The 27786-nt window shown below is 36.6% G+C and overlaps 1 protein-coding gene across 2 annotated transcripts in view; it reads left to right on the plus strand.

The window, feature by feature from the left end:
- Positions 1–27786, plus strand: part of BANK1 (B cell scaffold protein with ankyrin repeats 1) — a 426375-nt gene that overhangs the window by 191858 nt on the left and 206731 nt on the right. For both annotated transcript variants that reach the window (XM_043969578.1, XM_043969579.1), the window contains exon 7: positions 15371–15567. In XM_043969578.1, the coding sequence (XP_043825513.1) occupies positions 15371–15567 (197 nt within the window). The remainder of the gene's footprint in view (positions 1–15370; positions 15568–27786) is intronic.

A 27786-nucleotide genomic window follows, 5' to 3' on the forward strand; every position in this document is an offset into this window, starting at 1 on the left:
ACAAGCTTTGCTGGGCTAATGCTCCTCTTCACCCTGGGGCTACCACCCAGAAATTGGACCAGGATCTGAATATGAATAATGCAACAGAGCCCTGCCCCTAATGCAAACAAAGGGGCCCCTTTAATTTCTATCTGACCAATTGTTAGAATGCCTTGCCATCTGTTAGCTGAGACCTTCAGAAGCAGTCACTGGTGCTGCAGATTAAGTGGCTCCCAAGGCCTGCTCCTGATTTGCAGTATAAACCAAATAGATTAGAGCCAGATTGTGAAGGGTTTTAAAACCTGCTTGCCACCATGACACTTCACCCTGCCCCAAAAAACAAAATCCTTACTCTAGGGCTTGCCCCTCATCCAGTATCCTCTGTCATCTTTGGCTAGTCTTAAGTATATCCATTTAACTAATTTTTATAACTGCCCACCTTCCTGTGATCCTAGTTGTCTTTGTCTGTTCTTCTAAATTAACATATTGACCTTGTCCCAATGGTAATGATGAAGGATTAATTATGGTTGCCATATTTCCTTAGAACATATCTGCATTGCAGCAGATCCCTCTGATTTCCAGAAGCAATCTCTCTCTCATTACTTCCAGTTTTAAAGCCCAAATCCCTTTGGGGTTACCTGTTAACTTCCTATTCCCTGCCTTCAGCCCTCAGCTAATGTGCAGAGTAGAGATGACTGATGAGCTCCAACATCAGCATGAACTTAGTTCAATTCCCAATTGACATGCCAGTTCTGATGACCTACCTCAGGTGTCCATTCATGACCCCCCACACACACACCTGCCTTCCTGCTTCTTCCATGGCCAATTCTCAGGGACAATTCACATCATTATGATTTTATAGAACCCAAATGTCTTTAATATTTAGGATCAGAGGCAGCTAGGTGGTACAGTGGATAGAGCACTGGCCCTGGTGTCAGGAGGACCTGAGTTCAAATCCGGGCTCAGACACTTAACACTTAATAGCTGTGTGACCCTTGGCAAGTCACTTAACTCCAATTGCCTCACTAATATATATATATATATATATATATATATATAGATATATATATATATATATATATATATATATATATATATATATATATAATATATATATATATACACACACATATATATACATATATATATATATGTGTATATGTATTATATATATTTAGGATCAATAACAGATGCATTTTATTCTAGAATTGAGAAATGAGTGTCCCTTGCAGGAACTTGCATAGACTAGATATAGGAGACAGGAAGAGAATTCCTTTCCTTCCAGGGCTGTCTCTTTTCTATTAATTAAAATGTATAACAGGAAAACATAGAAACTTAGACCCAGGGCTGGAAGGGATCTCAGAACCCATCTAGCCCAAACACCTTATTTCATAACTGAGAAAACTGAGATAAAGGAAGTTTAGCAATTTCCTAAGATCTCACAGAGTAACTTTGAGGGTGGGGGGACCAGGGCTGGACACAATAGGCAGCAAACAGCCATGTGGCTTTATATAGTGCTTCATTTACTATGTGCAGAAAGGAGGGGGTGACTCCCTCTTGTTTAAAGGTCTTTGTTCATCTCCATTATGAGTACACTAAAGGCAGCGTGGCTCAGTAGAAAGAGCACTAACTCTAGAATTGGGGGATCTGTATTTAAACTCTATCTCTGATTTGCCACAGGGCCTTGAGTAAAAATATATGAGCTTCTCTCTGAGCTTCAGTCTCGTCATCTGTAAAATAAGTTAGAGTCAGTGGTCTCGGAGGTCTTTTCTAGGTCTAGATCTGAGATCTTATGATTCCTAATTGCACATGTTAGAGACAGCTAGGTGGAGCCAACAGCTCACGGAGTGCTGGCCTGGAGTCAGGAAGAGCTGGTTCAATCCAGTCCTAGACATTTACTAACTGTGTGATGTTGAGCAAGTTGTTTTATCTCTGTCTATTTCAGTTTCCTCAATGGTAAAATGAGGATAATAATACCACCTAGCACCTCCCTCCCAGGGTTGTTGTGAGGATCAAATGAGATATATTTGCAAAGTGCTTGAACAACAACTGGTTTATATTTTTTGTTATCGTTCATTCATGTGGAACTCTTTTTGACCCTGTGGATCATACTATCCATACGGTTTTCTTTGCAAAGTAACTGGAGTAGTTTGTCATTTCCTTCTCAGTTGGATTAAGGCAAGACATTAAGTGACTTGCCCAGGGTCACACTGATGGTAAGTGTCTGAGGCCAGACTTCAATTCAGGAATATAAGTCTTCCTGATTCCAGGCTCAGTTGTCTATCTAATGATATATCTAGCAGCCTCCTCTGGCACCTAATAGGCACTATATAAATGCTAGATATTATTGTTGTTGTTGTTGTTGTTGTTGTTATTGATCACAATAACAACAACAAAGGAAGCAATAATACTTATCCAAAGGAGACAACCCTATAAGGGGAAAGGGGGAATTCTCTTCTTGCCTCTTATAAACAAGTAATGAAAATTCTTATATGAAAATGACCCTCATTCCTAACTTTTGGAGTAAAATAAGTCTGTATTGCTGCTAAATATTCTAGATGGTTAAGTTTCAAAAATCCATAATAACAGGCCTGATAGTCAGCCATGAAGGAGGTAGGAAGATGGTGGTGTTACTAGACACCTGAGCCGTGTCACCCGAGCTGGTATGGTAGTTATGAAGATCTCATTTGTTGTAGGTGGGAGTGGTCTCTACTAGATCACTTTAACCCAGTTATTTGTGCTGCACTGTCATATTAACCTAACGTTGGTCTAATTGAATTGAATACATACGTACACATACACTCATATACATGCACATGCACATTTACATACATATACACTGACTGCATTTTCAAATAAATCAATTATATGACCTGTTGAAGCAATAAAAAATGAATTTGATGATTGTCATAAACTAACATTATTTTGAAATTTAAATTCTTAGAGGTAATAATTGCTGTAGCAACCTTTAGCCCAACAAGGAAGCATTTTAATGCATTATGGATTAGATTATTTTGCCTATAATAACAAGCACAACATTTGAGAGAAATAACAATTGTAGATTTTTCCTAATACATTAAACTAGGGAAATATTAGTGATAAAATGATGAGAAGCCATGTGAATTAGAATGGAGAGGTAGGGTTCACAAATATTATAAGAACATAAATAGAAAGAATTAGAATTGCAAAATAAGTCAAGTAGGCTAGGAAGTTGAAATATAGAATATGTATTTATCATATGGGCATGATCTTTGAAAATGGACACTTTTTCACAATATGAAAAAATTAGTCAGAAATTTTAATTATGGAGCCCTTATAAAGTAACATTTTCTTTCTGTTTATTTTTTCCTGTGTGAGGTATTTAATAAAAGCATATATATGATATACACACATCTTACATACATGTTCATGGGTGTATGTGTTTCTGTATATGTATACTTATGATGCATATGTATAGCATATGTATGTTGTATCTGTGTATTTTATATGTATTGTGTAGTGTGTGTATGTATGAATGTGTGTATTCTGTATGTGTATGTGTACACATATGCATATGCATAAGTATATGTATGTGTGTATGTGTATTGTTTTCCCCTCCTCTGTCAGCCTGAAGGACCTTTACTTCCCAGTGGTTCACCGTGCTAGGCTCAGTGTGGAAACCAGCTTTAGGCCTTGTTTAGCTCAGAGTTTCCCAATTCAAAGTATCCAAGCTTCAGACCACTCAACAGCAGGGTCAACAGGCATGTGCCACCATGCACAGCTGATTGGTTGATTATTCAGTAATGGGTTAATGCTATTCCATCAGAATAATCCTTTCCCTATCATTCGGTTGCAGCCCCTTACATAGACCTTGGATTTTCATATCTGTTTCAGTGGTCTTGGGGTTCAAGATGGTTTCTTGAAAGAATCAGACAGACCAATCAAGCATAAAACACTGTTTTTATTACACTATGTGTTCCTCACACCAGGGAAGGAAGGAAGCCTAATGTGAGAAACTGCAAGCGGGGCATAACGAAACAAGGCAAAGAAAGAGAGCTTTAGGGCAAAAGACATTGCTGGGTGTTGGTATCTGAGATTAAATTGAACAGAATTTCAGTGATCAAAGTGCAAAGCCACCATCCTTCAGGTAAGATTATCTTCAGAATAAAGCAGGAAGAAGAAGGGGCTTCAGCATGATCTTATGAGAGGCCTTCATTGGCTGTGGCATACTCAGGGTTTTCCAGGCTCTCATCACTTCTGCCTACTATGATGAGTGGGTTGTTTGCATCCAGTTTGCATGACTCAGGCCAAAAATGTGGGTTTTATAGAGTTGGGAAACCAATCTCAGTTCCTTCATTGCTTCAGGCAGTAGAGGCAAGAGACCAATCAACATCTTTTGGCTGCTTCTGACTTCATAAGCAGGGGAAATTTTTCTATATATTGGTATAAATAAAATGTGCAGTCATAGAGTGGTTTGAAAAATATGTTTGCACAAGGACACAGGTATCAGAGAATTGAAGAGAGGGGTTTGTTTCCTTCCTAACTTTTATCACTACAGAATTCAGGACTACTTCAGGAGAAAGATTTCAGAGTTCTAGAATTTTAGAGCAGTTCTACTTTTATTTGCTGGCCTCCCACTTTCCAGGTATCTTTGCGATTTAAGAGCACCTTATACTTACTTCTTTTTCCACAGTATATTAACCCATTTGCATCTGAAAATATATTCATGTCCCCTTTATTTAAAAAAATAAATATATTTTATGTTCACAACCTGCCATCTTTGATGTTTTCACTCGCCGGCCCAAATGGAGGCCATATTTCCTGGCCAAGTTTTGATTGAAAAGCAAAATTGATCACCGTCCTCCAGTTGCCACTTCTCAAGTTCCTCTTCCATTATCTGAGAATCAGCAGAAACTTTAGGCTGTCTAGTACGAAACCCTCATTGGACAGATGAAGAAACCAAGCCCTAAAGAGGTTAAGCCTGAAGTTCCACAAGTAGGAATACAGATTGAACTGGAAATCAAAGAAGTGTAGAGATATGGCTACTCTATGGTCTTTTAGCCAAAAATTGATGTATCAAGATGCTCACTGACCACCAAATCTTTATGTATTCAGTATCCCAGGTAGCATCTTATAAGCGTTTATGGCTAGACTCCATTTCTGCATGTTTATTAGGTACTTTTTGTTGTTGTTGTCTTCCCTTGAAGCAATAGACCGTTTTATTTGTTGTGTTTAAGGGACTGTCCAAAACAATTAAATTTTTGCCATGGGGCTTAACTGGAGACACCAAAGGGAGAATGGGACATGGATAACAAGAGTGAGGTATTGGTGTTAGCATATGATCTCCTTAAACTAGAATCAGGCCTGACAATTTAAACTAGGGCTTACCTTTGACCCCCTCATAACTGGAATCAACACAACCAAACTAAGGGTGACTATTAGTCCTTTTTATCTACCTCCCTGCCACTTCTGCCCACCTCCTTCTCCACCCCCCAAAATAGACATATACACTGGGGCCAGAACTAACACAGAAAAAGCAATGATGCCCATTCCGAGCAAGGAAGAGACCAGTGGTACTGCCAAGCCTTCATGGTGATCTTCAGGTCATGCTGGGAAGGAGTCAATGATAGGCAAGGACTATTGGGCCCCTGCCTCAGGCAAGGTCAGGCAATTCTGGGGTCAGAACAACTGCTAGGTTAGCTTAGTTATTTCCCGCAAGGTTCCATTTTCATCTAATGTTTTCATCCTGCTGTATCTGAATTTACTAGAAAGATGACCTTATGATTCTTTGCTCCCTTTTGATTCAGGTGGATGTTAAGCTATGTTCTATCCCCTTGAAAAATTTTTTTGGATCACTTCAGCTTAATTATTGTCATGCTGTTAAAGGGATTACCTCTGGACATAGCGAAAGAGCTCTGGAAATCATCACAAAGAATTATATCTAATGAGGTGATTATTTAGGCATGTGGGCAGCTAAATGGCACAGTGGAGAGAGCACCAGGCCTGCAGTCAAGGAGATTCATCTGCCTGAGTTCAACTCTGGCCTCAGATACTTACTGCCCTAGTGACCCTGGGCAATTCACTTAACCCTGTTTGCCTCAGCTCCTCATCTGTAAAAATAAGCTGGATAGGGGCAGCTAGGTGGCGCAGTGGATAGAGCACCGGCCCTGGAGTCAGGAGTACCTTAGTTCAAATCTGGTCCCAGACACTTAACACTTACTAGCTGTGTGACCCTGGGCAAGTCACTTAACCCCAATTGCCTCACTAAAAAAAAAAACCAAAAAAAACCAAAAAATAAGCTGGATAAGGAACCAAGAAAAGCCCAAATGGGGTCTGGAAGTGTCAAATATAACTGAAGCAACTCAACCACCACAAACACTTAGTCATGTGCTCACTGATCTTTAAAACATTTATTTGTAAAGTGACTTAATTGACTTTTCTGTGAACATTACCCACCTACCCCACCGCATCCCCAAGTTATTGGGTGGATCTTTTGAGTGGCCATGGCTTTAAGTTATTGGAAAATTCACATTGCTCAAGTAGGTGAAAAAAGAAAATGTGAATACCTCAGAACCAAGACAGGCTCTCTAGTTTCAGGCACTACTGGTAAAACATATGTACTGAATCTTAATGAAATAGATATAAATTGTCCTGAAATGAGACCAGAGGCAGGATAGTACCTAGGGATTTTTTCTGCCAATGACAAACAACATGAAATGTTCAAAAGTGATGCCTGGACACAGTGACCATGCTACTGAGCAGACCATGGTGGGAGGTTTGGGAAGAGAGCTGTACACGGATAAAGAAGACTTCACCCAGGTATTGTCATAGATAAGGACATGGTGAGGCTGCTATTATTAGGGAGGCTACCACTGACATTTATAGGATGAGACAGGGCAATACAAAGAAGGACCTCACTTGGCTGATACTGTAGGTAGAACAAGAAGGAAGCTCCCAGAACTTCCCATTTTAAGTAATAGTTTTTGGTAAGTTAACCAGATAGGCATTGTGGCATAATGGGTAAAGAACTGGCCTCGGGAACAGGAAATCAAGTCAAATCAGCAAGCATATATTAAGTACCTACTATTTTCCATTAAAAGCCAAATAGAGGATTTTCTATTTGATCCTCTAAATAATGGGTAGCCATTGGCACCCCTCAAACAGGAGGGTGATATGGTCAGATTATCAGATCTGCACTTTAGGAAGATCACTTTGACAGTTAAGTAGAGGATGCACTGGAATGAGGAGAGACTTGAGGAAGGGAGACCAATAAGCAGGAAGATCTGGGTTTAGATTCTGCTTTTGCTGATCTCTCTGGCTGTGGAAACCTGAGCAAGTTACAGAGCCAAACAATTATCCCAGACTCTTAAGTTGCAGAGCAGGAGCTCATCTGCATTTATAGAGATGGTTTCCAGGAGTTCCTTACATCAATGGAATTACAGTTAATTAAAAGAACAGCATAAAAAGAAATAACCAGACCTAAAAGTAAGGTTCTTACTTTTGATCGGTTCAATTTTACTGTCCAAGGGCAAAGTCCCAGTTTCTGCCCTTATTCCTAGGCCAGGTATATTTCAGATTAAGAATAAACTTTTAAACTTCATAGGGTTTTTTTTTGTTTTGTTTTGTTTTGTTTTTAACAAAATTATTGTCATCATTAGACTGTACTCTAAATTTGTTGGATAAGTGATGAAAAGAAGAATATATCTTTGATAAGCTGCCTGCTCTAAAGCAACAAAACAAAGGGGAAAAGGACACATCAGGAATGTTTAAGTGAAAATATCTATTTATTTCTGTGTCATTAGGGATTGGATTACTAATGGAAGAAGAGAAAGGAAAGGGTTGCAGAAACAAATGACAACAATTACAAGTATATTTCCTTGCAAACTCTCCAAAGTCACAAGTAGCTCATCTGATCACCTTCTGTCTTTTTAACACAATCTGACATTGTGAGGGTATGCCCTAGGTTACAGGCTAGCACTATTTGGCAGATCTTCCTCACCTTGTGTTGCTGTGAGATAACATCGATGTTTCTGCCTGAGATGGAGGGACAGAATTCTACATCAGAGTAGCCAAAATTCAGGGATAGTGTAATTCTTTTAAGACACATATTGATTTCATCCTTATACCTATCAGCCGTAACTGAGAAAAATATCCTGTATTAAATTATTCCATTGATAAGTAAACTAGAAATGAAAACATGATTATTATGATAAAATTATAATACTGTGACACAAAATACCTTTCCTAAATGTCTACGTGAATATTTTAATGTATAATTAACTTCTTGTTCTGCCTAAATGTATGGGATAATTTGTCTTCTTAACTCTATGGCTGTTTCTCTTACATCATAGAAACACTTCATTTATTGATCACTCAATCATTCAACAAACTTTTGAGAGCTCATGTTTTAGTGTTCACTAATCAAGGACATCTTCAATGAATGTATTAGTGAAGAACAAACAGGTTTTCATGATTGATATTCAACAATGGACCACATCTTTACTATTTCACAATTAATTGAAATATGAGTTCATATGAGATATTCTTATGCTTATTATTGTTGGTTGATTATGAAAATGCATTTGATTTTATTTAAGGAAATGTCACCTAATAAGTGCTTTCACAGTGTTTTATATTCTGATATATGAAGATTATTCAAGATTTATTAGAAAGTGTAACAAAAAAGCAACTGGTCAATGATCTCCTGATAATAAACATAAGGTAAAGCATAAAATGGGAAGATATATGGTCATCAAAGGTCTTTGCTACCATGATGGAGATCTTACATACTATTAAGATCAAAGGGGGTGGCTAGGTGGTGCAGTAGATAATGCGCCAGCCCTGGATTCAGGAGTACCTGAGTTCAAATCCGGCCTCAGACACTTGACACTTACTAGCTGTGTGACCCTGGGCAAGTCACTTAACCCCCATTGCCTCACCCCCCCCCCAAAAAATCAAAGAATTGCTTGTGGATGGTGAGGTCTTTCCTATCTTTACCTTTGCATATACTATTGTGCTAATTGCATCAATTCCCAGAACACTGTAAAGCCTCCTAGAAAAGAACTGAAATCACTGAAATAAATTTTGGCCCATTCAGCCACCTAGGAAACGCCAAGTGAATGAAGAATGTCTATTACTGAGATTTTAACATGCATTGGGATGGATGTCCTATTGAGTTGGTTCAATAGTCAATATATGTGGGACAAATAATACAGATGTCCAAGTGGAGTATTCTCCTAATACCAGGAGAAAATGATGCATACTTCCACTATATAATGCAGACCCTCTGGGGTAAACTTTGGGAACATGGACAAGATGTCTCACAGCATGCATGTCTTTGTTGAGATTTATGTCATTAGTCAGAACTCCTGCATCCATGTGACCACAGATCCATTTGAGTATATGGCAATTCTGGTGTTGTGGAAAGAATATTGGATTTGAAATCTGATTTTGGATTAAAATTCTGCCTCTAATACTTATTGCTTGGGTGACCTTGAACAAGCCACTTAAACTTTCAGAGTCTCAGATGCTTCATCTTTATAACAAAGGAATTGGAAATCTCCAAGGGCTTTGAGAATAACAACAAAACAAACAAACAAATATCAAAAACCTTTCCTTTCTGGTCTTCAGCAAGTGTGGCTATAGCACCTACAAGAACAGTTGCCAGGCTGCATCTTTATGGGACTTGCTTCCAGGGATAACTGCTACTTATATAAAGTTTTCAAAAGTCAGGCTAACAAGTTTTATTTTATACTATAAAAAATGGAGAGCCACTGAAGGTTTTTAAGCCAGGGAGGCTCATGTCCAAATCCATGCATTATTTTAGGTGTATATGTGAAGAATGTATTGTACAAAATATTCAGTGAAATAGGTTAGAAAGTGAGTAGTGCAACTAATCATTTTGCATTTTGCTTTTTTTTTTAAGTTGTTTGTTTGTTTGTTTGTTTTTAAGTGAGGCAGTTGGGGTTAAGTGACTTGTCCAGGGTCACACAGCTAGTAAGTGTTAAGTGTCTGAGGCTGAATTTGAACTCAGATCCTCCTGACTCCAGGGCCTATGCTCTATCCACTGCGCCACCTAGCTGCCCCTGCATTTTGCTTTTTAACCAATCATTGAGGATGAAAATAAAAGAATAAAGCGTTAGAGCACCTACTACATGCCAGAGAATGTGCTAAGCACTTTTTACAAATGTTATCTCATTTGATCCTCACTATAACACTGGGAGGTAGGTGCTATTACTATGCCCATATTACATTTGAAAAAACAGAGAGATTCAGTGTCTTACTCAGTCACAGAGCTATTAAGTCGATGAGCATGATTTTGAAATGAGATTTTTCTGACTCTAAATCCAGAGCTCTATCCCACTGAATCATCAACTGCCTCTTAGGAGGCCAATGATGAACTGAAAATGAGCTTTCTATGATGAGCAGGCAGATTTCAGAAAAACCTGGAAAGACTTACATGAACTGATGCTGAGTGAAGTGAGCAGAACCAGGAGAACATTGCACACAGTAACAGCAACATTGTGTGATGAATAACTGTGAAAGAATTAGCTCTTCCCAGCAATACAATGTTCCAAGGCAATTCCAAAAGACTTATGATGGAAAATGCTCTCTACATTCAGAAAAAGAAATACGGAGTGTGAATGCAAATCAAAGTATACTATTTTCGCTTTATTTGTTGTTATTTTTTTTCTTTCTTGTGGTGTTTCTCTTTTGCCCTGATTCTTCTTTTATAACATAACTAATATGGAAATATTTATAATGTGTGTATGGGTGTGTATGTATGTATGTATAAAACCTATATCTGATTGCTTTCCTTCTTTGTGGGGAGAAGGGAGGGAGGGAGAAAATTTGGAATGCAAAATTTTACAAAAATGAATGTTGAAAACAATCTTTTCATGTAATTGGAAACTAAAATAAAATACTAGCAAGAAAAAAATGCACTCTCTAGGTAGCTAATTATTAGTATTTGCATTTATTTTGGCAAACTCTTAAGCCACAAGTCTATTTCATGTTAAAATCATTGTTACCCATACCAATGCATTAGAGTATTTTGAAGTTCTGCTAGATTTAGTTCAATGTTCTTGTGTCTCTTATCCCCTGTCCCAATTGTGTTGTGGTATAAAAAGCATAGTCGTGGGAACCAATAAAATTGTCCTAGTCACAAAGTAGAGTATATAAGAACCATCATGTTAGGTCATGTAAGGCAGATTAAGGTTATTGTTTTCAGCCGTTTTTCAGTCACATCTGACTCTTTGTGACCCCATCTGGTTTTTTCTTTGGCAAAGATACTGGAGTAGATAGCTTTTTCTTTCTCCAGCTCATTTTACATATGAGAAAACTGAGGCAAACAGGGTTAACTGACTTTCCCAGCTATTAAGTGCTTGAGGCCAGATTTGAAATAAGGGAGATGAATTTCTGACTCTAGGCCTGGCACTCCACTGTGACACTTAGCTACCTAACTCTTAGCTCTCTTAAATAGAAGGTGTAAGTACTTTAAAAATTATGTAATACTTCAAGTCTTGCAAAGTGCCATGTATGCATTATTGCATCATATCCTAACAACAACAATTGCTTTGAGGCACTGAATCTCAGAGAGTTCGAATGACTTAAAAACGGTCAAAGAGTATCCCATTAAATTCTCAACCCTGCTGCCTCAGAGGCTTTTACCACTTTCCTGTGTTTGTGGAGGTGTCAAATATATATGAATGAAATGGATTTACATAAGCATACATTTGGGGCACATTTCATTTCTGCCTGGGTGATTTTCTGGTGGTTGTAGGAGCTGACATCCTCTCTTCTGAAGGCAGAACACTTCCTACATGCCTCAGGCACCCACAGACAACCAGACAGATTTGCCAACATGCTGCATAGGGCTGATGTACAAGAAGCTCCTTCTTGTGCTTTTTTTTTTCCTTCTCAGCATAATTGTTCTCCTTTGAGACCTACTTTTAAGGGCAAGAAGCTTGGGAAAGAGCTGCTAGAGCCATCAATGATCTAAAAGAATAGGTGGGGGCAGCTAGGTGGTGCAGTGGATAGAATGCTGGCCCTGGATTCAGGAGGACCTGAGTTCAAATCCAGCCTCAGACACTTGACACTTACTAGCTGCGTGATCCTGGGCAAGTCACCTAACCCTGATTCCCTCAAGTATCTAGGACATTTCCAGTTGTCCTGATGGATATGTTGCCACTGGATCCAGATGGCTTTAGAGGAGAGATTAAGGCTGTTGATTTTGCAAAGCCCTCCCTTTCTTCAATCAAATTCTCTGCAAGTCACAACATCACCTCCTGATCTCATCATGGTCCTCTTTGAGAACAAAGGACAAACAACAACCCCCACCAAAACAACAACCTTTCCAACATTCAGTTTCTCAAAGTATGACTTCCTCTCTTCCTCTCTTTACTTGCAATCCCTTCTGTGGCCTCCTCCTTATTTTGTCCTTTATTTGAGTGTTGTCAGCTAATAAAGAGATAAAGTGAGACTGTGAAAATTCAGAATTTTAAAATGTTTTCCAGGCAAACTGGGTTTTGTTTTCTATAAAACTTTGTCTTGAATTAAAATTCTTCTGGAGGGGCAGCTAGATGGTGCAGTGGTTAAAGCACCGGCCCTGGATTCAGGAGTACCTGAGTTTAAATCCAGCCTCAGACACTTAACACTTACTGGCTGTGTGACTCTGGGCAAGTCACTTAACCCCCATTGCCCCGCAAAAAAAAAAAAAAAAAAAATCTTCTGGTATGAGTGGGATTGGTTTACGTTCTGATGCCTTTGTCCATGACTTGCCTTAAGTCTTTACATTGCTTGCCTCTTTGCTTATGCTGATAATGTATCTATTAAAATAAGGTGGTGTGTAAAATTTTTTTCAGGTTAGTGTGAAAACATGACATAGTAACTGTCATTTACTAGTTCTTTGTCATTGGGGGAAAAGTTGAGCAATTTATCCCTATATAGTTTTGAATAATTAATAAGTAATCATGAAATTCCAACCTGAGAATAGAGGTAAGGGAGTTATTAAAGTCTCATAGAAAACATGCATTCAGAAGCTAGAGACCAGAGTTATTTGTCTATAATTTATTCTGTTGTGTTTTCTGTTTGTGTATTTGGTTGGTTGACTGGGTTTAATTAGTTTTGTTTTAAGTTTCACATCATATAGGGATATAATATGCATTGTAAAGGGAAGTGATAGACATAGTATAAGGAAATTTATATATATATATATACATACATATATATACGTATTATATATATATATATATATATATATATACTCACCAGGAATTTTTTTGTTCTATTTACCATTGGAAGGAAGAAAAAATTTGAAAACCTTGTCCATAAACTTAGAGAATTTTTTATTTCTTGGGGTTCTCTGTACACTCTAGAGAAATGTGTCAGTTTTTGAAACTCTTAAAAAATACCAGAGTAGAGGTAGTGGTAATAACCATAAAATTAACTTATCCACCATTTGACGCCCCCATGTACAAATTGCTAATAGGAGTCAGTTCATTTATTGTAGGAAACGAAAAAGGAGGAATAAAGATTTTTTTTTTTTATACATAGCACATAACTTCTAAAACTAACAGATTCTCCTCCAGCTCATTTTTCAGATAAGGAAATTGAGGCAAATAGGGTTAATTGACTTACCCAGTGTCACACAGTTAGAAAGTGTGTGAAGCCAGATTTGAACTCTGGTCTTCCTGACTTCAGGCCTGGTGCTCTATCCACTGGACCACCTAGTTGCCCAATAATTTGGAAAGAATTTCACAAATATTTATTTGATTTTATCCTCTCAAGGACTCCTTTCAGAGGAGAAAACTGAGGCAGAGGCTAGGGCTACACTGCTAGCACAGTATTTGAGGCTGGTTTAAACTAAACTCTTTCTGATTCTAGGTCAAACATTATATCCACTGAGCCAACACACATACACATGTGCGCGTGCACACACACACGTACACATACACAAATACTCATAGGCCTAGTACATGCATGTGCATATATAAACATGTGTTTATGTGTGTTCTTGCATACATGTGTGCACACATGTGTATATAATATATGTGTTGTATATATGCATATATAATTGTTCAAGTCATAAATATTCTGGTCACAGTGATACATAAAGCTGTTGCACCTTCAGTCCTGGACAGTAGCATTTTTTCAGCTTCTGAAGTGATGGTAGTAGAATGACAGATAAGGGGTAAGAAGATAATAAGAATCAGATCAGGTTTAGACTGAAAATACTTTAAATCATTCACAAATGACCAATATGGAAAAACAGAACTGAAGAATCTTATCTGTATTGGTATTCTCATTTCTACATGAAACCAACTGCAAAGAAATGGAAAGAAGATCCAATGATTCTCTTTGGAGAGATGAATAAAGGAGTTGGTGTAATTGAATTGATGTCATGGGGGGATGCGGCAGGAACATCCACTGTCAGACTGTGAAGTATAAGTCTACAGGTATATAATAACATAAATGTGTGTATGTTGTAATGATTGGAATGATGCCACCTGCTGGAGACTTACTGTAGGAAAGCTCCAACATGAGGAGAGGGCCTCTAAGGGCAGGACCATGTGGCTTTCTTTGGCATCAAGAAGTGATGTTGGCTTGTGGGAGGAGGAAGGGGGAGGCTGGCACACTGGCTCGCAATCTTTCCTGAGGACTTTGGTGGAGAAGGGAGCTAGAAATGCGCTCTCTCTTTAATAGATAGATGAATCTAGGCCTTTCTCTCTCTCTTTACCAAATTCTTATTCTCCTTAATAAATGCTTAAAAGTCTAACTCTTGCTAAAGCTTATAATTTATTGGCTACCACTCATTTGATATTTTAGACAGTATAGCTAGAATTTTAGCCCTTACAATGTATATGTATACACACACACACACACACACACACACACATATATACACACACAGATGTATATACATGTTTGTTGGTATCTATGTTTTCATATATTTGATATATTTGCTTGGACCAGGTGTTTGGTTTCATTTGTATAGAAAAACCCAGTTGAATAAATCCCTCCAAATTCAGCTCTGCACATTCTCTGTCTCATATCCTTAGAAAGTTGTTTGGGAGGCACTGTTAGTTTGTGATTTGCCCAGGGTCATATTAGCCAGAGGCCAGGCCTCAATTCAGTCTTTTTGATGCTGAGGCCAGTCCTCTGTCCACTACACCACACCACTTCTCATATATGTGATATATTAATTTTTTTCAAGTGTTTTACCCCCCAGGACAATGATGGTTAAGTGACTTATCCAGGGTCACACAGCTTGTAAGGGTCAAGTATCTGAGGCCAGATTTGAACTCAGGTCCCCCTGAATCCAGGGCCAGTGCTTTATCCAGTGTGCCACCTAGCTGTCCCTGATATAGTAATTTTAATGGTTTTAAATTGCTTTTCTTTTCTATGTTTACAGATAAACAATTTCGAGAACTCCCAACCCTTCTCCACTGTGCAGCAAAGTTTGGCTTAAAGAATCTGGCTGTCCATTTACTTCAGTGTTCAGGTGCAGCTTGGGCATCGAAAGCTAGAAATATAAAAGGAGCAGACCCTGCACATATCGCTGAAAGTCAAGGTCATGGGGAGCTAAAGAGAATCTTTGAAGAATTTTCAGTGAGTTACAAATGGGCTCAAATACTGTGTATGTGTTTGCATATTGTCCTCATACAGAAATGCTGCTATTCATCTATCATCAGTAAGACTTGAGATTATTTTTCAGTAAATGTGATTGGCTGAACTGATCAGTCCACACTTTCCCCTTTTTACCCTGTTCCACATTTAACCAAAAACTTTTGTCAAACAAGTTTAGGAATGAAGTAAATTGTTAACCTTTAATGTCATCTTATTAAAAAAAACACACGCATTGAATTTTCTATATGTTTTGAAGCCTACTTGTTAGAGGTAACAAATCCAGTGAGTTTTGTTTTGTTTTGTTTTGTTTTGTTTTGTTTTGTTTTGTTTTGTTTTGTTTTACCATTTGCCTAGTATAAATTGTTGCTGGATTAGAACAAATGATTAGAATATACATAAAAGCAAAATATAATAATAGTCTTTGAATCTGGTATATACAAAGAAATAAGCTTATTAGTAAAAAAGAAAGGAAGAAAGGAGGGAGAGAAGAAGAAAGGAAGGAAGGAAGGAAAGAAGGGACAAGAAAAGAAATGACAGTTAACAGTTAATTGATGATGCTGCTTCTTTGATTGTCTCAATAATCTCCCACAAAAGAAACAGTCTGCAGTCAGCCTTAGTCTATGCCCAACCCCAAACCTGCAGCTGTCCCTTTTAAAAGATAGCACATAAAGTGGCATGAAGAAAAAGAAGACACATTTTTAAAAAGCTATATTACTCTGCAACATAAAATTTCTGAAATGTAAAAGCATTCTTAAATACAACTTGTGAAATATTAAACTTTACTTTCAAATTAGTCTTCTTTTTAATAATAAACCAGTGGGAGGTAATTGACAAGATGCAGAGGAGTTGTTTTCCTCAAAGTTCTTCAACCTCCCCCAACTCTAAAAAATAAGGAATTATCTGCCAAATATAGAGTGATTAAATCTGAATCCAGAATATAAGAATATTGAAAGATCTTACTGCATAAGGAAAAAAAACTCATGAAATATTATCTGAGAACTATATTACTTACAAATGCCCCTCAGCATCCTCATGCCCTAACCAACTGTGTACACTAGCCAGAGTAGGCACTAGCAATTTCCTAGGCTTGTGCTTTAGTCTGGTAGTAGATGTCCCTGCCCCATCCCCAGTGACAATTAACTGACTCCACCTGTCACCTGTCACTTTGTCACCTGTCCAAAGAGAATCTTTAAGTCATTCCTCCATTTCTCTGCAATTGGTTTCATGTATAAGGGGAATGTCAATATGGATATGGTTCTTGGTTTTTTTCTTCATATTAGTCAATGGTGAAAATTTCAACATACTAACAGTTAAATTAATGCCCACACCCTGTCTGTTTCCTTTGAAAAAAGGGCTACTGCCAAGGACTGAAGAAATGTCATGGCTTCCTTGATTTCATGTATGACCACAGTAAGATTACTGGCCAACATTCTGTTGATAACCCTTCCTCTACTTAATAAGCTGGTCCTCCACTATTTAGCAATAGTTTGTTGCTTCTCCCTTCACTCTTTTATACTTTTTTTGCATTCTGGGGATGTAGACTAAACATCTGATAAATTATTTCTTGGTGTCAGTTGAATTACTGTGCTTTTCTGATACCCTGCGACTACAGGTTGTTAGGCTCTGCTAAAACAAGATTCTCTAAAATATTTTGCAATGTCAATTATGCAGCTGAAGAATTTGGACAACTATCTAATGTCAGCAAATGGCTGCAGCTGTTCTAAGGGATGGCCACAGCAGCTAAAACCATAGCTCCTCAATTATTTTGACCATCCATGAATAATTATGGGCTCAGTCATATTTTTTATTTGTTATGTTTTGCTTTTTAGTAACCAGGCTATAACAAACATTTCTTTATGTAATTTTCCATATCTATGCATATTTGAATTCTACAATACAACATATGTATAATGTGCTTCTTAGTGTATCTGTCGGAGGGATTACTTTCCTTATTATCAGTTCTCTATTTTAAAAAAAGGAGAAAGTTTGAATTTCTCCATGGAGAAATATCAGAAATGTACTTTGTCATTTCATAATAAGCTATAGAAAATATGAGAGAATCAATTTATTTAAAGATTTTTTCTCATTAAATATTATACCTGCTGGGTGAATGGCATAATCTTTAAATGTTAATAAATATTTCCTTATTAGTAGCATATTTGTATATTATGTACTTTTTCCAAGTGTTCTAGTGAAACATAAATGTTTAAAGTCTAAAATTGGTAAAATTTATCAAAACATTGATTTAAATTAATTAAAATAGGTTAAAAAACTGGTGGTTCCTTCAATGTTTAGCAACTGGAATCTACCACTCATTCACATTTCTTTACTGAAAAACAGTGGACTTATATATCTTAGAAATATGATATTTGGTTACTTTAACTGCATTGAACTAGAGAGTTGATTTCAGTTGGGGAAGAAAAATCTGGTATAACAATGTGTATTTAAGAGATCACTTTATCTGGGGAGAGTTCAACACGGTTAAATGTTTAAAGTCTAAAATTGGTAAAATTTATCAAAACATTAACTAAAATTAATTAAAATAGGTTAAAAACTATCTAGAAAACAAAATTCAACTAAACATATCTAGAGAAATTGAGTTGATTTCAGTTGAGGAAGAAAAATCTTATATAACTTAATGTGGATTTAAGAGATCACTTTACTTGGATAGAGCTTTTTTTAGTTGCATTTTGTCTTCTAGACTCAAGTGATGTTTTAAAAAATTTTTAAAGTCAGGTTTCATATTCTCTCAGTGGGTCAGGTATGTGACTGGAATGGTATTATCTGTTATAGAAAACTGTATACAAGATCCTGATATTTCCTTCCAATGTGTTTATTATGACATCCTCCATGGAGGCATAGACAATTCACAGAAATATTATAGAAAAGAGAAAGCAGATATATAGTTTAGATGTTGCTAACATCATTTTAGCTACATTCCTATTATTTTGGAGTGTTCCCTCTTTCAGATATATTGAGGGCTTAATCTCTGAGTGTTTTAAAATTGTGTCCCCTCCAATTCATATTTTTGTATACTTATTTGATCTAGCCCCTTTTCCTTGGTGCATCTTTCTATATAATATTATCACTTTTCAACAAGGATGGAGATAGTAAAGTATAGCTTTGATAGTTCTCTTATCATCAATGAGAAAAGATTACTACAAAAAATCCTGAAAGAATTGGTCCATTTGGCATTTTTTGTCATAATGCTATTGAATTATCTGACTCTTCACCAAACTCTTCCACAGAAAAATAAAATAAACAAGTGCAATTACCAAGGAAAGACTATATAATGGAATAATTTATTTAAGATGAAAAAAAAAACCCTTCAGCTAAATGCAAAAACTCTTCATCAAACTCTTACACCAAATTTTCTACAAATCACTTTACTTCTTAAGGGCAATTTATGTTTTGTTTCATGTGGTGGGGGAAGGGAAGGTTTGGATGGTGGTGGTGGTACTTTTACTAAATAGTTTATACTCTAAACCCAGATTTCCACTGGATTGTGTGTCTCTTCATTTACTAAGGGGATTAAGAGACTAAGGTGGTTTCTGGTCCTTTTGGCTTTCAATGTGTACCAGCCTTTTGCTTCACCAGTTAAATATAAGGTACCTTAAACATTTATGAAAGGTGTTCCACCAACTACTTTATTTGCCTTATCACTTTTGCATTTAGCTGAAGGGTTTTTTTTCATCTTAAATAAATTATTCCATTATATAGTCTTTCCTTGGTAATTGCACTTGTTTACTTTATTTTTCTGTCGTTTAGACAGGAGTAGTCAAACTGAAGTCCAAATCGTGCCTGCCCAAGAGCTAAGAGTGGCTTTAAAATTTTTAAACACAATAAAAGTTTATTGTCAAAATATAACTACCATTCTTAGCTCACAGACTGTACAAACACAGGCAACAGAAGATTCAGACCAGAGATTGCTAACCCCTGGTTTAGTCTTTTGATGTTTAATATATTTTTCACTTCCAGGTTATTTTTTAAGGATGCCTCTCTTTTGTTGAATATAGATAATTTGGGTTTTTCTTCCATTTATAATTAGGCTCAGATTTACATGGTATGTAATTTTGGGTTTCAGAGTCAGTGCCTTTTTTTAGAACATATGTTTCATTCCTTCTCTCATATAGAAAGTATGAAGTTATTGGTTGGCAATAGTCATGTTAAAAATAACAATCATTTAATTAATATTTGTAAGTACATGGCCTACAAGAGAGATGATTCATAGGATACTCTGTTTACTTCAGCTTTTCCACACGTCTACCTTGCAATGGAGAGAAATATGGATCATGTGAAACTAGAAGACAGTTTTCGTGCATTGGTTGCTTTGGCCAAACATAATTTTTATCATGCAAGTGTCTACTCTTTCAGTGATAAGTAAGCTCCTCAGAACTTGACTATTGTGATTCTTGGAAAGCAGACACCAAGACTACCACCAAGCCTATACTCAAAACATTTCCAGCTGTTGAACATGCCAAAGCTTGAACTGCTTTGGAATGGTCTTATAGAGTCCAGAACACCTCCAAGCCCTGATGAATCAACAGAGTAGAATTCTAGTGGAGAAAAACTATTAGATAAAATCTCAAGGAACCTTTCTATGAAGGTTCTTAAACTGTTTTCCAAGCTCTAAAAGTTATGTTCTATAGATTTTAAAGAAAACTTTTATCAACTATATTTTAGTGATATGTAATTGTTAGATGTAGCCCAATAGGAATCCAAATAATCTACTATCATTCTTGTTATTTTTTAAAAAATTCTTAAACATATAAAATATATTATTTTATTTTTATTTGCATATTAAAAATATATAAAACAATAAATCACATTTGTTTGATACTTTAATGTTTGAAAAGTACTTTCTGAAGAAATTCTAAGAAGCTGTTTCCTGGGCCCAATGTAACAGTAGAAGGAACAACTGTTTACTGAGAAGCAGTTTGTTGTATTGGACTGGTGGTCAATTGATACTGGTGACAGTCACTGCTCTGCCATTAACTAGACATGTGACTTTGAGCAAGTCACTTAATCTCTAAGACCCTCAGTTCTCTCACCTGTAAAATGATCTCAAAACCCCCTACTGGACTGTATCTATGAGAGGATTTGGAGTCAATATTATAATTATTATTTTTACCTAAAATGAAAAGTTGTAGGGGAATTCACACTTGACTCTGGCTTCAGAGATTCTCTGCAAATCTAGACAATGGAAAGATCAAATAGACAATTGAAGAAAATTAATTTTAAAAATTATATATATATGGTTTCTTTTGTCCCTTTCCCTAGCTGTTTAAAATATTTATTGTCAAAATGATTAAATTAATACTCAAAATAGTCGTTGAAGGTTGTTAGATGTTATCATTGACCTGGATGTGATACCAAAAGTTTTGAAAAACTTCTTCTTTGTTCTTAAATTCACAACAAGATCCATATCCCAGATGTCCTTGATTCCAACTTAGTGTCCCAAAGGCACACTCTGAAATTCCTCCAAATTAAAAAAAACACACTTAAATACCTACTTAATATATAAAACCCAGTTAAATAAATAAAATAATACAATAAATACAATAAATAAAACCCACTGTTGTAATAGCAAAGACTAATTGTAAAGATACCACAAGAAAATCAAGGGTTTTAATAATATGTAGAGTATAAGGTCTCTGAGGGCAGGCAGTCCTCAGGCAAACCAGTGCCTTACACATGAAAGAATAAATTATTGTTGAAATGAAATTTAGAGGTTGGAAAATTATCATTTTATTAACTTCTTCCTAGTTAACTGTAAAAGATCTTTAAAGAATGACTCCATCATGTCCCAGGTAGATATTTTCTCTTTCTGTAACCCAATTTGCTATTCTTTGATCTACCTATGAAGAATGCCTGTAATTCCTATGTACTCTGAGAAAGCATTTTCAAATGTGTGTGACTATTGCCCTCTAGTGGTTGACTGACAGATAATGGAACCCAAATCAAGTTGAAATGGATGAGGGTGGGTGGGGGTGAGAAGGAAGGTGGCTGGTAGATGAGGAAGGAGGGGTGGGAGGGGGAGCTAAAGCATTCCTAATATAAGCAATAATAACTTGGCCTATATAATGATTCTGCTGTTTGATGAAGAAGGTATGTGTTTAAATAGCCAGCCTCTATTGATCTTTCCCTTCTCTATATCTTGCATTTGCTGTGATCATTACACAATCAGGTCTTTATTTCTCAGAAGTACACATATGATACAGGTTTATTTTCCACTTGCATGTAATGCACACCATATATAACATACACTGTCTCTCCCAGTTGTTACACTGTATGTCTTTCCACTCCAATCATGTTTAGGCTCTTTGTGAGCAAGGACCTTGTCTCATTTCCTGTCAGGAAATGAAGATTAAGCATATAGTTGGTATTTTCTATGAATATTTGCTCCTCAAATATATAGAAATAAAATTCAAGATGGAGAAGCAGATGGGACCTTATGATCTTGACAGCAATCTTCCTCCTCGTTAATAACCTTGACCAAGAACTCTTTTGTTTTAAACTAGGTTCTCTGACTAGAGAATCAGTGGGAAGTTCTCTAAGTCTAGATTAAGTGAATGCAGGTCTTTTAGTTAATGAGAACTTAATCATTGCATCCGTATTTGATGAATCATGGCTTGTGTCAAGAAAGAATCAAAGGTAAAGGACACCCACAGGGGTCAGGTCGAATCAATTACCTGGCTACTGTGTGCCAGACAATGTGCTAAGGATTCAACAGAGAGGCAAAACTAGTCCCTTCTTTCAAGGAGCTCACAATCTAATGGCAGAGACTGCATGCAAACAACTATGTAAATGGTGAGTTGGTGTGAGCAGGCTGCAATCTATTGTAAACAAAGAATGGTATAGAAGAAAGGGCTTAAAGCATGTGATCAGAGAGATAGATATTTGGAAAATAAAGTGGGCTGCTTGTATGTTGAGAGTGAGGAATTACCAACTGATGGACAGCCTAGTAACCCCATTAGTACCTGCCCATGGTCAGGAGATTAAGAGAACAGCAATGTGGGCAGAACTCCATGGTGAAGTTATAGGAGAACACAGCCAAGATTAGTCTAAGAAGTTCAGTTCTGAGTAGGTTATATTTTATATCATAAGAAGTATATCCACAGAAGTACCAAAAAAGACCTGGTTGCCCCAAAATTCTTAGTGTAAGATTCAGTTTAACTAATTAAAAATAATTGCCTTGTGATAATAAGAGCAGTTTTCAAATTCTCTACCGCTTACCATTAAGGAAGTTCCAACCAACTACATTAGTCCCTTCTTTTCTGGCTTAAGGTCTACTTACCTCAATATTTTCCCATACTCATCTCCATTGCAGAGTTATAAAAAATAAACTTAATCTTTTTTTTTCAGATTTTTATATAAACAAAATTAGATCATAAGAGAGTTACAGATAATATCAGCAGTTCAGCTGTATCAAATACAGCATGTCCTGAAAGTTTTAGTGCAGGCTTAAGGTATTCAAGCTCTGTGTTTATTTTAATTTTCATAAAAATAAGAAAAATATACAATTTAATTTTTATCATAGTTCCACATTTGATATAAATATGGGGAAAATATGACTCAAATAAGTAGACCTTAAGCCAAAAAGAAGGGCATAGTATTGGAGCTTCCAGGAACTTAGTATTGGGGTAGAGAATTTGAAAAATATTCGCACTATCACAAGGCAAGTGGTTTTTACCCTGACCAGTACAACAGTGTTGTAATGTTGTAGCCTTTTCTTAATCATCTTAAGAAAATCATAAAATCCTTAAACAACAACAAATACACCTTCAGTTTTAAGGAAAAGGTTCAGATTAAAGTAATGCATCAAAACATTAACCATATAGTTTTCTTTTTCTCCATCATTCATCTGAAACCTAGACTTCATTTGGTTTTTAGTGAAAATGAATTTTATTTTAGAAAAATGGAGCATGTGAATCTATCATGTTGCTAAGTTATAATATTTTGTTCTGACAAGCTTCAAATTTTGTATGCCCAGAGACTACTTCAAAAACTCTCTGTCTGTAATTTTTGTTCCAAATGATGAAGGAGGGAAAAGACAATATGCTTCTGTTGAGACTGTCAGGAGAATTAAGTAGTTTCATTCCATATCCCACTCTGCTCTGATTATGTAAGTAATATAGAATTATTGGACATATACATGTTATTTATTATACTAGCTCACTAATAGTGTAATTTTCTAGTTACATAACTATAATGACTCATTTTAAATTTGAGAATTATAAGCATTCAGAATTGGAAGAAAGCTACAAATACCTTCAGGTTGGATATACAATTCTAGACAAGTTGGACTCAGATGAAGAGTGTTGATTTTATCTGAGTGCACACTCCTCAACCTGGGGCTATGTGTTGGTTGTCCACGTTAAAACAACAACAAAATGTAAGCTCTCAGGAGACAAGAAAATTTATATTCTGTAAAATTCCTCTTTCCAAAAAAGATTCCATTTCTCATTATAATAAACTGATTAATTTATTCATCACAGTCATTGCCCTGCTCAACAAGCCATAGACTAGCCTAACCTTCCCAATATTTGTGTACCTTCTAAGTATATACTATCTACTCTAGTAGGCATTGTGTTTAGATAGTAACTAAAGAATAGAAAACATGGTCTCCTGCCCTTGAGGAGCATTAAGTCAAGCGGGAGACAGTAATCTATATAAGCTTATTTGTGGATGCTATCATTGTGGTGTAGCCATTTTAAATTTGCTTCTAAACATTGTAAAGTTTTCTCTTTGGCTGTTGTTTTAAAAAAAATAATGACGTGATTAAAAATGCATGCTCTTTTTGAAAGCATTTGTGATAAGAGAAATTTCACATCTGATGCTGTTAGAAGGCATGCTTAGGACTTTCTTCTGCACCATATCTAAATAATATCCAATAGGGCTGTAGCAGTTAGAGGTATCAGTAGAACAAGAGGAAAAAAGATAGTCATGGGGTTCTGGGTCTTGTTGGGTATAGATGACCTACACAAATATTTCTTGAAGTTGTAAAAGACTAAAAATGTTGATTAAAACATTTAAAATGGGGACAGCTACGTGGTGCAGTGGATAGAGTACTGTCCCTGGATTCAGGAGGACCTGAGTTCAAATTCGGCCTCAGACACTTAACACTTACTAGCTGTGTGACCCTGGGCAAGTCACTTAACCCCAATTGCCTCACCCCCCCCAAAAAAATTAATTTTTGAAAAATTTTAAAAAACATTTAAAATGTTTTAAAACATTATGAAAACATTTATTATTTTAAATGCTCATTTAAAATGGAAAATGTTACTCTCTTTCCCAATGAATGAAGCCTAGTTGTTCCAATAACATGGGAATATAAATCAAAGCATCAGTGCTTTCCTATCCAGTCCTCTCTAATCTAATCTAACAAGATTTTATTAAGTACCTACTTTGTGAAAGCATTGTTCTATGGACTGTGGATACAAATACAAAAAAAAAAAAAAAGGTCCTGCCCTCAAGGAGCTCATAGTTCTCCTAAAAATGAAGGGATACAGTATGGGAACAAATAAATATGTACATGGCAGCTTTAGTAGGAAAAAGAGATTATTACGTCTTAAGGGGATTGAGAAAAGATCTCCATAGGAAATTGAACAGTAGCTGAGCCTTGCAGGAAATAGGTATAAAGAATCTCAGAGCTAGAAGTAAAAAAGACAGTATATTCTAAGGACAGATGATTCTCTTTTCAAAGGTGCAGAGGTCAGAGATGGATTGCCAATTTGGGGAAACTGAGTTGTCCAGTTAGGCAGAAATTTAGTGCTCATAAAGGGAAGCAATGTGCTATATCCCTGGAAAGGTAGGCTGGGAAACCAAGATGATGAGTTTCTATTTTATTCATGGTCATAGGAGCCACAGAAGGTTCTTAAACAGGGGATTAACTGGTTATTCTTATACTTTAAGAAGCTTTGGGGGTAGCTAGGTGGCACAGTGGATAAAGCACCCATACCGAATTCAGGAGAACCTGAGTTCAAATCCATCCTCAGACACTTGACACTTACTAGCTGTGTGACCCTGAGCAAGTCGCTTAACCCCAATTGCCTCACCAAAAAAAAAGAAAGAAAGAAAGAAAGAAAGAAAGAAAGAAAGAAAAAGGAGGAGAAGGAGAAGGAGAAGGAGAAGAAGAAGAAGAAGAAGAAGAAGAAGAAGAAGAAGAAGAAGAAGAAGAAGAAGAAGAAGCAGCTATGAGCTGCCTTAAGAGAGATATAGAGTCTTGGTCTTGGGAGGGAGTTGATAATCCTGCTGGATTCTCCGTATCAGACTAGACCAGGAATATTGGATATAAGTTCTGGGTCTTTCACTTAAGATAGACATTGATAACCTGGAGTGTATCCAGAGTAGGATAATGCAGATGGTAGAGAGTCTTGAAATCTTATTTTTTTTAAAAGACATTAAAGGATTGGAAATATTTAACATGGAAACAAGAAGGAGTTATTTTTTTTTTTAATTTTTAAAGGGGTTCCAGGTGCCATCATTGCTATTTTCAAGGACTTGTGCATCTATCATGTGAGTAAAGTATTAGATTTGTTGAGATTTGTTCTCCTTAACTCTAAGGGGGCAGAACTAAAGAAAGGGGATTACAAGTGAAAGAGAGACGAATTGAGGCTTGAAAAGGGGGTGAACTGTCCAACAGGTAGTGCTGCCTAGATGTAGAGTAGACTACATAAGGAAGTAGGATAGATATCTTAGAGAAAATGCTGAATACATCAGACTGAGAGAAAATTATTCTTCAGATAAGAGTGGTACTGGATGGCCTTTTACATCACTCCTACCCTACTTTTCTGAGCCTCTGATCATGAGAAAATTCTGAACAGCCTCTTACAAGCAATGTAGGCCATGTCCTTCCTTCTGATTGGTTCTGGGTCCTTCTAAATCACCTGGATAAGAGATATTTTTTGTATGGGTTAACTCAAATTTGCAGCACATCTGCCCCTGTCATATCATCTAGACAATAATAATAACTAACAATTATATACCACTTTAAAGTTTGAAAAGTGGTATTTATATTATCTCATTTGGCCAGCCCAACAATCCCAAGAGCTAAATGTTATCATTATCCCCATTTTACATAAGACAAAACTGAGGCAGAAAATTTTAGTGTCTTAAACAGGATCTGAACTCAGGTCTTCCCTACTCTAGAGCCAACACTCTAGGCAGTGTACCAGTCAGCTGCCAAAGCGACTCATACCTTTTGTGTACTTGTTCTTTCTTATATTATTAGACCACTCTCAATTTGAGGAACCATAGAGCTCATGCAGGAGGCTCTGGAACATTCTGGGATTTGCACAATATTTTCTATATTTCCAACTATAGGGTACCCTCTTTCCACTGGACTCTGTGTCAGGCTTCCTGAAGTACTGGTGAGCACCTTCAGTGAATACAGCATCTTTCTGTTTCAAACCTTCCTTGATGTTAATAACTGGATAGTTAGCAAGTCTCACTGGTCTCTGGCTGCTCAGACATAGTCTAAACAGTAAGTTAATAATATAACCAATGCCTGCTTTTCTCAAATCCATGTTATTTCATTAGGGGCATATGTCTATGTATAGAATTATAAACACATGGGTGTGTATATATAATCAGAGGAGCTGGAGGGGACCTCACATGATGTTTCCACATGATACTGCTCTGTTTATATCTAATAGAGTATTGAATATGAATGAATGTTTTCAGGTTGTCTGATATGTGTCCCATAAAATGGTATCTCTTGTTATCTTTCAACACACAATGAAGCCAATTCTGCAATTAAAATAGCTCTAACCTGACCTGTTTGAACAAGCTACTTATGTAATTGTCCAAAAATGATAGTTAGATCCATGAAATGGATTTCTTGTATTTAACTCTATAATATTCAACACAGATAAATCAACCAGATCATATCCAAAATTCTGCCTTCCTTGATTCTGTCAGTATGAAGCTATAGTTTCAATCGTAGCTCTACATGATACTAAGGGGAGAAATTTACCTTGACAGTTTATTTAATTAAAACAAACAAACAACAACAACAAGAAACTTGAAGGGTCTTTCCTTTTCTTCTTTGATGCATTAAAATAGCATTGTTTAGGGGGCAGCTAGGTGGCGCAGTGGATAAAGCACCAGCCCTGGATTCAGGAGTTCCTGAGTTCAAATCCAGCCTCAGACACTTGACACTTACTGGCTATGTGACCCTGGGCAAGTCACTTAACCCCC

Source organism: Dromiciops gliroides, chromosome 6 (assembly GCF_019393635.1).
Source record: "Dromiciops gliroides isolate mDroGli1 chromosome 6, mDroGli1.pri, whole genome shotgun sequence".
NCBI classification, from domain to species: domain Eukaryota; kingdom Metazoa; phylum Chordata; class Mammalia; order Microbiotheria; family Microbiotheriidae; genus Dromiciops; species Dromiciops gliroides.